Source organism: Magallana gigas, chromosome 4, assembly GCF_963853765.1.
Source record: "Magallana gigas chromosome 4, xbMagGiga1.1, whole genome shotgun sequence".
Classification (NCBI taxonomy): Eukaryota; Metazoa; Mollusca; class Bivalvia; order Ostreida; family Ostreidae; genus Magallana; species Magallana gigas.
This window is the reverse complement of record NC_088856.1, coordinates 32,328,639-32,343,621: the sequence shown is the minus strand read 5'-3', so window position 1 is coordinate 32,343,621 and position 14,983 is coordinate 32,328,639. Positions and strand designations below refer to the sequence as shown.

At 34.7% G+C, this 14,983-nt stretch overlaps 1 protein-coding gene across 3 annotated transcripts in view; it reads right to left on the bottom strand.

The window, feature by feature from the left end:
• The window catches only part of LOC105342527 (neuroglian), a 37,766-nt gene that overhangs the window by 16,725 nt on the left and 6,058 nt on the right, over positions 1-14,983 (bottom strand). For all 3 annotated transcript variants that reach the window (XM_011449498.4, XM_011449503.4, XM_011449501.4), the window contains 6 exons: positions 8,742-8,848; positions 6,128-6,278; positions 5,313-5,710; positions 4,901-5,023; positions 3,632-3,737; positions 2,801-2,973 (listed from right to left, as the gene is read on the bottom strand). In XM_011449498.4, coding sequence (XP_011447800.3) covers positions 2,801-2,973; positions 3,632-3,737; positions 4,901-5,023; positions 5,313-5,710; positions 6,128-6,278; positions 8,742-8,808 — 1,018 coding nt within the window. In that variant the 5' untranslated portion in view covers positions 8,809-8,848. The remainder of the gene's footprint in view (positions 1-2,800; positions 2,974-3,631; positions 3,738-4,900; positions 5,024-5,312; positions 5,711-6,127; positions 6,279-8,741; positions 8,849-14,983) is intronic.

Genomic DNA, 14,983 nt, shown 5'->3' with positions numbered 1-14,983 from the left:
CTACCATGTTGCTATATATATACAGACAAAAAACACATTACTCATATTGGGCCCCTTTTCTTCAATCTCCGTTGAATAACAATTTTCGTGGATTTCATTGTTGCATTGATCTACAGAATTGACTGTTCATTAAAGTGCAGTTTCTAATACACAGTCTATTGATAATATCATATTGAACACAAATTTACATATCCTTGAAACTTTGATTTTCACAAAATCCACGAAAATTGATAACCACAAATATTAAGGAAATTAATGTATGTTTTAAAATACTGACTTAAGTGCTTTCTTTAAACTTATTATCTTCTCCAGATGGAATTTTCCTATTCTTTGACATTTCTCGACACAAAGTAAAAGATGGAAAATAGTGTTACAGTGTAATGGACAGAGCTGGTCATTCAAATAAATAACAATTTCTTCAATTCTTTTTCTTTTACAAGGCAGAGTACAGGGTTCATGTTTGAACAAACAATCACTTGATCTCTGTCCAAGATAGTGAAATTAGCGGAGAGTTACTGAATTTGCATCAGAGTTTAAGCAGCTTCTGAAATACTAGTTCAGATCCATACATGCATGTACATCAAACATCAAACTAAATAATGTATGATTAAAATAATTCACAAAATCATTTAATAATACTAAGTCTTGTAATTCAAAGTAAAACTCACTTATATTCTATATATTGGGATTAAGATGTTAGGAAATCTTTGTTATCACATTTTTGTATATCTTTTCCCCATCCTTTGTATTGATTTTTTAAAGATTTCTATAGGCATAGAACACAGAGCCGTGGAGTCATGCCCTCTGGACTTCTTTTCATTGTGACAAGTAATTTTTAATGTTCATGTATGCATTATTTGTGTTCTACCAATATCCAATCAACTGATTTAACCATCACTGCAACACAACTGTTTTCATCAGCCTATAATACAGGCAAATTAAGTATTAATGTTTATTAATCCCTTGACCTAACTAAGTGAAATACAAGCCTGCACCAGAACTTATCTCCGTCCTGTTACAAGTTAAATAGAGGTAGGCACCCTAACTGCATCCCCTGATCATTACATGTTTAGTATAGTCAAATATTGTTAAAAAAAAATTTCAAGTCAAGTCTTTCGTGTAAAATCTATATCTTGAATTGCTATGGTATTATAACAGCCTATTGGAAGAAGAGATCATCAGCCAACTGAATGTAAAAAAATAAGATAGATGATGTTGATAAATATATACATTTTATCTATCCATGTTTATTATTTTAACCTCTCTGATTTATAAAAAAAAAATTCAGCAATTATCATACAGTTTATGTTAGAAATAAAAGTAAGATCATAAAATCAGGCAATATTATGTCTCATAGCAGATCATGTATTATAAGGAAATTTCTCCAATTATATAAAGTTTGAATAGAAAAATCAGATATGGTTAATACCAGGTAAATGTATTACTGAAAGTGTAACAGGTTATAGGAATAAAGTCTTAAAGTAGGATTCTGTGTTTTAGTAACTTGCAACCATGCCGACTGAAAAGTCTTTGTAAGCATCGTAAATATAGCCTTACCTTATTCACATAATGGTGAATTTCATAAATTTTCATCATAAATACTGAAGTGGATAAAGCATTCTTATAATCTCTTTGTTGGTGTATAAAACTGAACTCTTTATGAGCAAGTACGAAATTAGCCCTTTTTATTGCATAAAAACTAATTAAGCTCCCTACCCCAATTTCTACTTGATATTTTATAATGCTTAAAGCTTGAACACCGCTCGTAAATAGGCACTGTCCGCCATATTTCTCTTTCAGCCTTTCAGCACTGCTTTCCCTTTAACCCCTATACAAGCCACAGACCACAGTTTAAAGTATATCGCTGTAGAGGTCTCATCCGTGTTGACGTACATCTTACCTCGCCGTGTTACTCGGTTGCGATGAAATTATCAAGTTTTACGCACTTTTCTCAAACAAGGAGATTACTTATATTAAGTAAACTGCTCAATGCATTATTTACAAACATAATATGCACATAAAATAAGAATTAAATGCATAGAATCCAGGGACAACGAAAGGAGAACTACCCTTCAGCCACGAGTTTCAGATGTGCACTCGGGTGTAACGAAATCGAAGGGTTTATATACCAGGTGTGACAGTACCTATTTACAAGCGGTGTTCAGCTTTAAACATTTCAGACATCTTCAAAATAGATGAGCAAACATTTTTAACAGAAAATGAAAAAAAAACAATTTCAAATATGATTATTTACATTTGCAAGTATGCTTCCATATATGAACCTATAGAATAGCCAAAACGTTCAGTTCTGTTTGAGCGTTTCTGTGACGTCACAATGATATCCGCACATGCTTATATTTAATATCGCTTGACAGTTGCAATATTGTAAATGTCAAAACGCGGCTATAAAAATGATTCTGAACGATTTGCCATTCTAAAATGTAAATATAAGTAATAAACAGCAATGTTAAAAAATTCACCAGGATATGACCTTCTTACCAACCAAGTTCACATCCAAGTCAACTTTTTAAATTGCTGTTTATTTCTTAATTACCGGTAAACCCAGGTTCCCTGATATATGGTACTAGTTCTCTTAAAACTGAGCTATTAAAACCCAACATAAATGTATTCAATGCACTCACAGGTAATCACACAACTGTACACCCTTTAACATATTTATAATTACATCAATAATGAACCAAATAATCTATCCTAATTTTTCTGACCTTTGACTTTGAAACCATCTTTGACCTTGACCTGACACAAATTTTAAGGCAAAGACTGAGTTCAGTCCTCTCACCTTGTACATCGAGCATGAACTTGACCTCCTGCGGACTCCCTGTCACGCTGTTCGTTCCCGAGCAGACATACTCTCCCTTATCGCTGGGCTTCACAGCGGAGATCACCAGTTCATATCCGCTGCTCTCCTCGGAGGCCCGGCCCACTCGCCTCCAGGAGATCGTGGGTGTGGGGCTGATAACATAATAATTTACAATGAATATAATTCATTGATCGGGTCTCTATTGAATGAATCAGTCGCCTCCATTTTGTAAGGCATTTCATTTCGAATTAAAACAAGGAAGGCTGGATGGTCACGGCCATTTTTAGACTAAATAAATCTCCTTGAGAAGAAGAGCTCGGTATAAAGATGATTATATAAAAATATTCAAATTCAGAAGTTAAAATTTATAGGATTTTTTTTTTATTAAATAATTGTTTATAGCTTGACAAATCTTTGTTAAACATTTAAGGTGATCTGATGGTTAATTTTTTGACCACCCAGCCCCACTTAATATTCTATATCTATCACATGGTAATAATCCAATATCATGGCTCGATTACATCTGTAAATCACTATGTTCAAGACTGCCTGGAGCTTTTTACCATTTATGCCTTAAATATTTTTGTATGTATTTTCATTGTCAAAAATTGTAAATAGGAAAGTTTAACTATGGTACATTCATTAGATTATATCATAAAATTTTGAATGTTAAGTACTTTCATCTACATCAGTTTCTCAATGTGCCACATACATACTTAACGCTAAATATAAACAATAACAGAAGCTTCCAGACATTCAGATTTAGAGGTCTAAACAGTTCAAGTACCGGGTATTGGTTTCAATACTCACTATCCACTAAATATGCACATGAATTTGACTGGTTCTCCCTCTACCCCTACCACGTTTTTCTCCGACGTCCACCGAATCTTGGCTGGTTGAAACGCAGCCTTGTCTCCTAAAACAACAATGTACACTCCATTCAATATTAGTATACCAAATGTTGAAAAATGTTTTAATGAGAAAACTAAAAGTTTTGTCTGTTTTGTTGTTTGTGTCATCGAAGGTCACCTTTATTGCTGTAAACATCCAAATTCATAGCCAAAATTAGGCCACACCAATATAATATCTTGTTCGTCTGACATTCTGTGAAAAAGGATACGAGTGGGCGAGCGATTAAATAATAATATTATTTATTTTTTGTAGCCAAAATTTTTAGGTGGTACATAAATAAATTTGAGCGGACGATTATATTTCTTTTGCTTGTTTCTGATTTATAAATTAAAACTATTTAAATGCGAAAAATAGAGCGAAAATAGAACAGAAAAAAGCGCACAATTTCCTGGATGCTGGAAATTAATACCGGGGTAGTTATATTACTGTGGAATCATTAAATTTCGTGAGGGCCAATTTTCGTGGATTGCTTAAATGTTACAGGTTCATGGGGACCTAGTTTCGTGTATTCTATTAAACCTACAATGGATATGTGACTTTATTACCCTAATTTATTAATTCATGGAGGATGTCAATTCGTGGATGAGAGGTGCGCACGAATTCCACCAAAATTGAGCCACCACGAAATCTAATGATTCCACAGTATTTGTATAGTTTTATTTAAATACGAGCACGCGGGGTCCGACGAACAAGAAATTATATTGGTGTAGCCTAATGTTTATTGTTTTTACCTTGAGTTCAGATAAATAACAAATATATGGTTAAAATGTCCATGATAACAGAAACTCATTGTATTATAGAGAGACCTAAGCAGAGACAATATTCTTCTCTGCTTCTATGTCTCTCTCACTGACTGGTGAGTAAGGTTATCCTAGTTTGTTTTTTTAAAGCTACTGTCTACTAAATTAGAGCAATAACAAACAAGACCCATGGTTTAGTCTGTGCAGACTCTATGTTTAAGTCTCTATGTTTAATAATTTGAGTGCTCTCTTTTAAATACTTTAAATGACACTAAACATGTTTGATGACATTTAAAGAATGGCAGAGAGCTTCTAGGAATTGAAATTTCTGAAACACAGTTGTAAGCTCTACAGAAACATTTTAAAAAACAACATAGAAACTTAAGAAGTCAAAAATCTGTTTTGCAGAAAACATGAGGTTACTTACCATAAACTTTCAATTCTGTAGTGCGACCTTTAGTGTAGAATCCAATGAAGTGAAGGGCAGCAAAACAGGAGTACATCTTGTCCCCGCCATCTTCACTGGCCACGTTGGCAAAGTGTAAGTTGCCTACAATAGCAAACAAAATGCTGTAAATGCTATTTTTTCTCTTCCAAAAACATGTTAAAAATCCAGCATCTCTAAAATATTGTTGTTTCATTAATATCAAGGGCATCAATTTTTGTTGAACTAGCAAAATTCACAGTCTCGAGGATACGTAAATTTATGAACAATGGTTACATCAGTAACATTTGATATCACTATTTATACTGTGATGAATATTTGATTTCGTGGAACAGCTCAACGAAAATCCCCTGAAATTGGTGTCCAACAAATATCGACGTAACCAAAGTATTACCTTCATAATCCATGACAATTCGTTCATTAAAGTCCATCTCCCTCAATGTATCGTCTAAGGTCCAGCTCAGCGTGGCCTTTGGGTTAGAAAAGGGTGGGTCGCAGGTCAGCATTAGGTACTGCCCCTGGGGCACCTTTTTGGAGTCCACATCGCTGCTGTCCTGGAAGGGCGAGATGTGCGCCTCGATCAGCTCCACCTTCTTACTAAGGGACACTGCCTGGGAGTCCTCGCGGTCACTGCTGGCCCGACACTGGTATGTACCGTAGTCACTCTCCTGTACACGGTGGATGTTCAGCGTCCCCAGACCCTGCTCCTTGTAAATCCTCAGGGTGTTGTTGGGGTATTTCACCTCATTCGACGTGAAGTCTATTAGTTTTCCATCTTTTAACCAGTCATATCTAAAAATAAGATGAATTCAGTTTCATTTATCAATCAATCTTCATTTCAAAAATGTAAATGTTTGTAAATTTGACAGTCTATTAATATACATACATGTACAGATGTACAAATAAAAATATTCAACTTTTCAAGAAAAAGTCAAATTTGTAATGAAATACACTGTAGTTTCCTTATTTTACGTGAGTACTTAATTTAAGTAAAGTTTTGCATATAATCAAGAGAATGTAAATTTGCGAAAATTAGAAGCGAGATTTTAAAATATGGTACACGAGATGTGCTTCTCACGATTTTACGTGAATATTAATCACTTACATTCAATTACGAATTTACAGTTCCATTTAGAAAATTAATAAGTTTCTTACTACAAATCATATAGCGGTACTTGCTTGTAACTGAAGATCAGCTAATTGATTTACCTCAACTGTGGCGTATTCCCGCTTGCGACACATTGTAATCGTGTGTTCTTCTCTTTAGCTATGTAAACATAGACTCTGTCCCCCAGCTCTGGGTTCCAGCTGCTCTTGGGGTAAGGCTTTGGACCGGCAGTGATGCTTGGAGGAGATGGCACTGAAATAAAGTACTAAGTTTTGCAATACTAGTATCATACATTACTGGGCGTAACACTTTTTTCAAATATGGTAAAGTAAATGGAAAAAAACAGGACTGGGACTAAATTTGACCTATGAAATTTGATTTGAATGAAATGAACTAAAAATACATGTATAAATGCTGTAAAATTAAGAGAAATAATTTAAAACATTGGAATTCGCCCAGTCTTAAATTTGCCTGCTGACAACGGGGTGAGGGTGAAAGGGGTGAAAATAAAACACGGACAAATATTTCGATGTATACAGTACTTTGGAAAATCAATTTTAAGATGAAAAAAATACAAGTCCCAAGTTTGCTGTGGATTTTGTTGGGCCCTTGAAAACCAAGGTCTTGTGCCTAAAGGTTCTGATGGCTTGGCAAAACAATGACATTTTCTGGGACCCCATCTGAGGTTTTCTCCATCATGAGTTGAAACAAATAAGAACGACTTTTAGCAAGGCCATAAATACATTCTGAACACTGAATCCCCCAGCTATTGATGCACTGAATAATCCTCAAACAGTGCCACTAATTGTTTTCCATCTATAGATTCACAGCTTCACTGCTTCATTTTGAGGAGTAAAAAATACATCACTTTAGATCAGGGTATTGATTTGTGTGAATCAGTTTGTGGAAAACACTGGCTTCAAAGTTACTGAAATTCAATGAGCTACATTCAAAGTCTGCAGAATGCATTGTTCACCAAGTCTATACATATACCAATAAGGGTCTAGCTAGGAGCAAAATATAGAGGAGGGCTTTTATTGTTGCTGTGTTCACTTCCTTTCCTCTTTTTTTTCAACCTTTTATCAATTCAAAACAGCATTTGTATACATAAAAAAAAAATTTTTTTTAAAAAGTAAAAATACTTTTTTCTTTGTAGTTTTTTTTTGTGGTTTCTTCATCACTATGGCAACAGTTAAACATGGCTTCAACAATGATATAAGAGTGCATTATTTTAAAGAAGAAAAAGAAGGAATCCATGAATAAAAATTTTTCTCTGTCAGCCGAAGAACATAATTATGTCAGCAGGCACACACTGCTCTTATGACTGAATGACTACAGCTATTCTTCATACTCAATTGGCTTTATTTCCATTCAGCGTCAATCAATAGAATTAAAACGAACAGTTCCGCTATATATGGGATAAAATCTGGGCCGGTGAGAGGTGACTGGATGTGAACAATGGTGGCCGTCTACCTCTCAGAAGCTGAGTCAAAGTGTCAGCTAATAATAACAGCAATTAAACACATATAAACAACACCATGCGTGTAAACCTTTTCGTTCAAATGGCAATAACGCTAGCTAGTTTCAAATGTGGAGATCGAGTGCAAACAAACCGCATTTAAATGTTGTGCAGATCAAGAATCCAATCCAGATTTAAAGTCTTTTTTCAGAAGATCTTAAATTTACCATAATATAACTACCGGTATATAAAGAATAACAAAACACATGTTTTTTTTAAATCTCATGCTATGTATATATTCTATTGAACATCTATGTGTAAAACATTTCAAAACGTTTCTTGTTGCATTAGGTGGAAAACATGAGTTAAGGAGAAAGGATGGTGTCCCTACTCAACAAATTGATCTAATCTGTCAGCTATTGTGTAAAAAAATTGACAAAAACATTGGGGAGGATGTCGGTAATGATGACATAAGCGTGTAGACGCTGACTGTCATTAAATGGTTATGTAATCGTTGTCTTTATAATGTGACATATTTTAGGTGTTACGCGGCGCGCATCCGCAATTACCGACTATCGCATTGCACCGATACCACCCTCTAATTATAGAAATACTCATTCCCCCCTCCAACTGCCATTGGAGTTAATAACACTCATTTGAAATTCATGAGATTTTTCTCTCAAGGTTCTACCAAATGTGGCAAAACACAATTTAATGTACTGGTACTGTAGAAATAGTTTTATTACAACAAATTCAATATTTGGAGTCCTGTTACTTTCCTTAACATGAAACGTAATTATGATAATGTGCGTATGGAAATAAAAATACTTTTAACAACTAATACTTGGATAATGGTATACTAATAAAATGATTAAGGGTTTAAACATGCATATTATTAAGCATTAAAAATAGTTTTTGACTAGAACAAAACTGTAAACCAACCTTAAATTGCATGCAAGAAAAATTTACGAAGATTGTGAATATTACTCGCCACTAACCAGTCCTAAATGTGGCATAAGTATTTGTTATTGAAACTAAAAGTCAGACACAGCGGACCTGTAAATTACTGATAAATTCCTAAACAAAGTTGTCACGATCAAGAGTTGATTTACAGTTTTTTGTAACATACATAATAGACAGAGCTGCTTTAACCCAAGAAGTTTACGTTGCCTTGTCCAGGCACTACCTGTTTATACAATACCATAACAATATTCTCATATTTCTGCAAAGATTCAGCTAGGACATTCTGCACTCACCTCTTCTTTCCTGAAAGGTTTCGGCTACACAAAGGATGAAGATGAAGACATTCTGGAGAGTGGCCATGACACAATCTCTAGGACGACCTTGATGTTGCCTCTCCTAGCTAAAAATAGAATAGACAGTCATGTATGTGCATATCACATAAAGTCAACATCTATATTCTTAAGATTGCAAATAGGTATTTAAGGTTCATCAAAAATCAGCTCAATGAAGTAACTGACTTTGCATTTTAATTTAATAAAAGTTTCTCACTAGAGGATGCATTGCCAGGCTAAGGTCACGTACAGTAACGTGATATGTATTGCCGTTTCAAATGAACAATAGAAACAATTAACAGATGTTTCAGAAGATGTTGGCAAAATCATTTCACTTAATTAAGAGATATCCTTAAGTGTCAAGATAAACTGATTAGAAATAACTCATCTTTCTGATAAGAATATGATAAACAAAACACAATTGTCTTGTCAATATTGAACATGAAATACTGATACTGCACACAGCAGCCTTTTGCCAATCCAGAGAACACAGAAGATTTGGTTTCTGAATATGAGTCCCGTTGAAAGAAGACAATTGATTTGTGATTGCCTGTTAAAAGCAGGATTACCCCTATTACATTATGCCATAACGATTCTCTGATATGAAATTATTCCCGAGTAGAGAAAGATACCATTGCAGACCAAGTCTAAATCTACTAATGGCATGTCCTCAGAAGTTAGATCTTACCCACTAGACTTTACAGGAGCCATATTAAGTGGATGAATTCTGATTCTGTATGTGCAGCTTGTAAAACATTCATAACCATTCTCAAGAGACAATTTAGCATTTTGCTTCCTTATCTCTGCAGTGTGGGCAAATACACAACTAGAATTCCCATATTAATACCGTTATTTATTTTTTTACTTCTCAATAATAGCAGGGCTGATTTCACTGTAAATAGCATTCAGGATAAGTGAGATTGCACTATATGAATACTGAACAGGACTGATGGATAATGGAGTTTAAATAGACAGAGTAAATAGTCCCAGAGCAGCAACCTGACATCAACCCCCCACAGATAAATCAACCGCGGATAAATCACTAGCTTTCAAATACTCTCTCTCTCTCTCTGACAGAAAAAAATCTATGAGATATGGATTGCTCTCCAGTATATATATGTACAAAATGCAGAGCTAGTTGACCAGAAAAATGGGTCAATTGTCAACAAATGTGCTGTCTTTTGAACCTGTTCAGGGCAGATGCTTTTCAAAGAATCAATATATTGATCTCGACTAACAGATGATTGTGGCTCATTCCCTTACAAGAATTATCATTATGAATAATGCAAGAAATCAATAGCCAAAGCATTCTGACTCACACACACTGCTAGGCATCTCGTTTGAAAAGCAGTGCAGTATTATGGCATCCTGTTGGACGGAGAGAGGGCGAATGCACAGTGCATACGACAAGCCAATTAACAGAATCTGTCACAGTCCTATTAACATTAAACACAGCTTCCCGATCTTTGACTAGATGGAGCTGCACGCCATGTCAGGAATGAGAATTAAGGGTTTTTAGCTTGTGCCGGCCACAGAGGAGCATTCAACTGAACGAAACAAAAGTCCTGATGCTTGCTCTAACTGCTATCGGAATACAACAGCAGTGAGAGTTCCCATTCCTGTTCACATGCAATTAGCAGTACAGTTATAATGAGATTACAGCAAGATATTTTAATCATATTAACAATGGGGAGAATTTCATTGTACCATACTCGGTAGATAGAATCAATGAAATACAACAAACTGGCTCCAGATATTTGAGACCTCACGCTTTGTCCCAAACCAATTTCAATTAAAAAAAAAATGTTCCTTGCTGTTTAATTTAGGTTGAGTGATATGCAAGAAGATACATTTGCAACATAATTATTGATTTCACTTTTAAACCTGTATGGTTGCAATGTTATCACCCCCCCCCCCCCCCCCCCCCCCCCCCACCTTCCAATCAACTTTTTCATAATATTACCGGTAATTGTCCTCTTCATTAACCAATTTTTATTCCGTCATCATGAGAGCCGGTGTATACAAAACTGTTTTTTAGATAACTCAGATACTTAATTCACTCGTGTTAAAACAAACAAACAAAAACAAACATAAAACAGTAGACGCAACATGTGTAAAAAAAAATTCAACCCAAGTATAACCATCACAACCTGACTGTGCCACAAAGCCTGTTAATGCACAAACAAATGAAATTTGTACTATAAACAGAATTCTAAGTAAAACTGAATTTTAATAAGGACGGGGGGGGGGGGGGGGGGGGGGGGGGGGGGGGGGGGTGGGGGGGGGGGGGTGCAGACCAACACAAATTTGAAAACAAAACAAACAAAATCCAAATACTCAGAATGCTAATCTGTATATTGCCTATTATAGTAAAATTTAATCTTTAATTCTTTAAATGAACTTGTCCAATACCAGTAATCATTTTAATACACTATTTGGAAAAAAGTGTACAGGCTAGTGAACAGTATTTGTGTTTAAAAATTTATATTTCCATATGTGATTTGTGATCATATAAAAGAAAAATGTCAGTTTCCAAAATAAGTGGGGTACAACTTTATCTCAAGAAGTCATAAATACAAGAAAAGATCTTCTGATCAAATCACAACAAAATACAACTTGATCGACCATCATAGATGGACTTACACAGAATCAGGCTCAAGATCTGATGGCTAGTCAATATCGTTGATAGGTCAATTTACATGAGGCTTGAGCCACATCTCTTAACGAGGCCGGGTCTAATTTTTTCTGCCCTAGATTTTTTAATGAAATTTTTTACATGAATTTCTACTGATATAATTATTATTTTAAGGAAAAAAATCAGAAATTTACCACACCGTTTGTTCAAGGGGTCATCTCGAAGTTTGTTAATCTTTAACATAGGACCCAGTGGGATTTTGCTTGAAATGTATCAATTTTGCACATTTTTTACATTTTTTTTAAACTTCTGCCCTAGGGATTTCTATTTCTGTTCTACATATCAAAGTTATTGCTCAAAGGCATCAAATGGTCAAATAAAAAAAACCTTTTACCTCCTGGTTTGATCCAGGGATATTATCAAAGTTGTTTTTTGTATGCCCAATTTCCCAGTTTGCCAGATAATGGCTATTTTTTTATTTGACAAAGACGGAAATGGTGATCTTTATAGTATTATTAAAACATTCAGACACATTTAAGTAATAAATAAATATATAACATCACATATTAAGGGTCATTAATATAAAATACATGGTTACTGTCTTGAAATATAGAAATTAAGCTATATTTAGGCGGGTTTAGAAAACGTGACAGAGGGCTAGCCTTGCTGAACCCTCTTCACGTTTTCGAACCGAGCCCAAATATAGCTTATACTTCGAGACATTTATGTTTATTCCACAATATAATATCAATTTTACGCATCAATCGAGCTATTTTCAACAATTTCGCTGAATATCTGCATTTGAAACTATCACGCCATGGCGTCAACAAAGCAAAAAGATGACGTCACAATACAAATGAAACGCTGCGCGAAAGCGTGCGTACTCGTTCTGTACTCGGCCTCGTTAAGTGATGAATAAATATCATCACACAAAAAATCAACTCGGCATCAAGGCAGAGGCTTACACTACTGATGAAACAGCAGAGGGATGGACATATGGGCAGGCGTTACACTGTACACAGACTTGGACTATATATCAATGTATTAATTAGCAAAACTGGGGAAATGGTTATAGAAATTCAATGACAAAGGTGACCTATGTTTTACATGTACCTTACAAATTTGATAATAATCAAAGTACTGAGCAGTGCTAATTAATACATGCAATGCATCTGTGTACACGCATTTCACTAACTTATTATTGCTAGATATTTCAGTACACCAGTTCACTGATCAATTTATTTGAAAAGTGCTTAACTGAAAGTTGATGCATAATTTAACTCATAACAATACATTTATCTATCCTTTTACTATAAAATTCCACTGATGAAATTTCATTTCATTGAAAATCATTTCATTCATCAGATAATTTGTGACCACAATTTTTGATACATCAAACTGTTTGACAGGTCCATGTCCCAGTAGTTAATACCTTTTTAAAATAAATCTGGCAGCATGTGACCAAGTAATCAAAGTATATTTGTCAGAGTCAATTCATCTATTTAAATCGCATATTCTTCTGGTCTGTTGCTTTATATCCATTTGAGAACTTTTCACTTGCATTGTGAAATACACAGTGGTTAATAGAGGAAATCAGAGACCAGCAACTGGATGTTTTCTGTATAATCAGATTCTTCTGTAAGCATCACTGACAGAATGTCAGGCAATCTCTGCATCTATCAGCAAGGTAGAAACACAGTATTGTAGAAGTCACATCATCTTCCCCCAATATCCCTCATCATTTTGTCACTTATGAATTCATATGCCAGTAAAGATCATGTTTCTATACATGTATGTACGAGTAGTTACCAATTCTATATACATATGTCAATTTTTTTAAGTGCTAATCCTTTATTTTACGGTTATCATGTACTTAAACTATACTCAAACTATAAATACAAAACCAGAGAGGCTTTTAAAAGTTTGCATTCTATCAACATTAATAGGCACATGCAAATGACAATTTCATGTCTGAGAAATGATAATTCATCAATCAAGTATTCCCAGTACAATTTCATCAATTTGGCTAAAAATGATTGTTTGGAAAAAAAACAATTCTACTGCATCATTATGAGCCCCGTTGTCCCATATAAAAGATACCCCACCCCTTCTGGCTGCATTTGAGAAAATCCTAACACGAAATAAACTAAATATCAAATATGGTAATTTCTGGGATGGATTGTTGATAACAATGCAAGTGCAATTAATTGTGAAAAATATAAGGATATACAAAATAAAATGTAGAATGGTCTCTAATCATCATGTTTAAATGTGCCTATATTAAATAAAATATAATTTGTTTCATTGATTAAAATGAAGTACACAACAAATCAAGCTTGTAAAAATTCATCCACTCACTTGCTCAAGTCAAGAACAGACAATTAACATTGAATGCACTCAACACCCAATAAACACAACTGTTTACCCTGCACAATTTCCGCAATATTTCCAGTGCATGGGCAGGTGCATCGGGTGCACGTGCAGTTAATAACACAATTTGTGCTGTCAAGTCATACTGCTGCAAAACAAGACTTGTGCTGAAACTAATCTGTGACTTCCTCAAATCATACTGCCAGTTTGCTGCAAGTGTCTGGCCACTGATCGAAAAAATAATTGAAATTGAATTTTTCTTTTAAATGAGTGCAATTACTCGTAAATGGTGATCTCTAATGAAAATCAACTCTTTAGTTGCAATTGTGTAATGTTTTAAATGAAAGGATAATCAATGCACATAAACATCTCAAGTCTCCACGGATTTTGTGGTGGAAAATGTTTGGCTCTTTTTAGTCATCTACCGATATGTTGTCGAACTGACTATAAGTAACTATAAAGTTCAAGTATTGGTGCAAACCCTTGGATAAGAAAATGTTACAGTCATATACTTACACATATACTGTCTATAATTAGTGCTTGGTACATTATTAATGGTCTTAATACTACTATTAAGGGCAAAGGTTGTCTTTATGAGGGTACTAATAATAATACAAAGCACTTTCTGCTGACTAATGGATGCAAGGCAATGTACCCTTCATACAGTGAGACTTACTTAGCTGAAAGTTCTATAAACCAAATACATTTATATCTAAGTGTAAAACAAAGGCCCCAAATGCCAAAGGTCAGATGGTGACCTTTGGCTGGAGAATCAAAGAAGATGAATCTGACACCAATATTCCCATATGACAAGCACAGTTTGGTATATGACTCAATACTAATCTATAGTGCAGGCTGACTTATAACAATGAACATACAGACCAGTCGTTATGACCTCAGCTTCATCCAACATCAATACAATCTTTGTACAACCTTTCCCTATTTCTATAAGTAAATGTGCTTTTGATCTAACTTCAGTGTATTTCTCTCTGTCAAACCGTGACTACATGTACCAAAGCCAAAGTCTTGGTGTTGTCGTATTTCAAACAGGCAAAACTTGATCTTAATCTAAACCCCAAAGACTCACTGAGGTCTCACTATACATCTTAAAGACTACAACTGATCTCAACAATCCCTTAAGACTCTTAGTAATCTTAGTCTAATACTAAGACTGACTGCCATCGGCCAGTGTAAAACT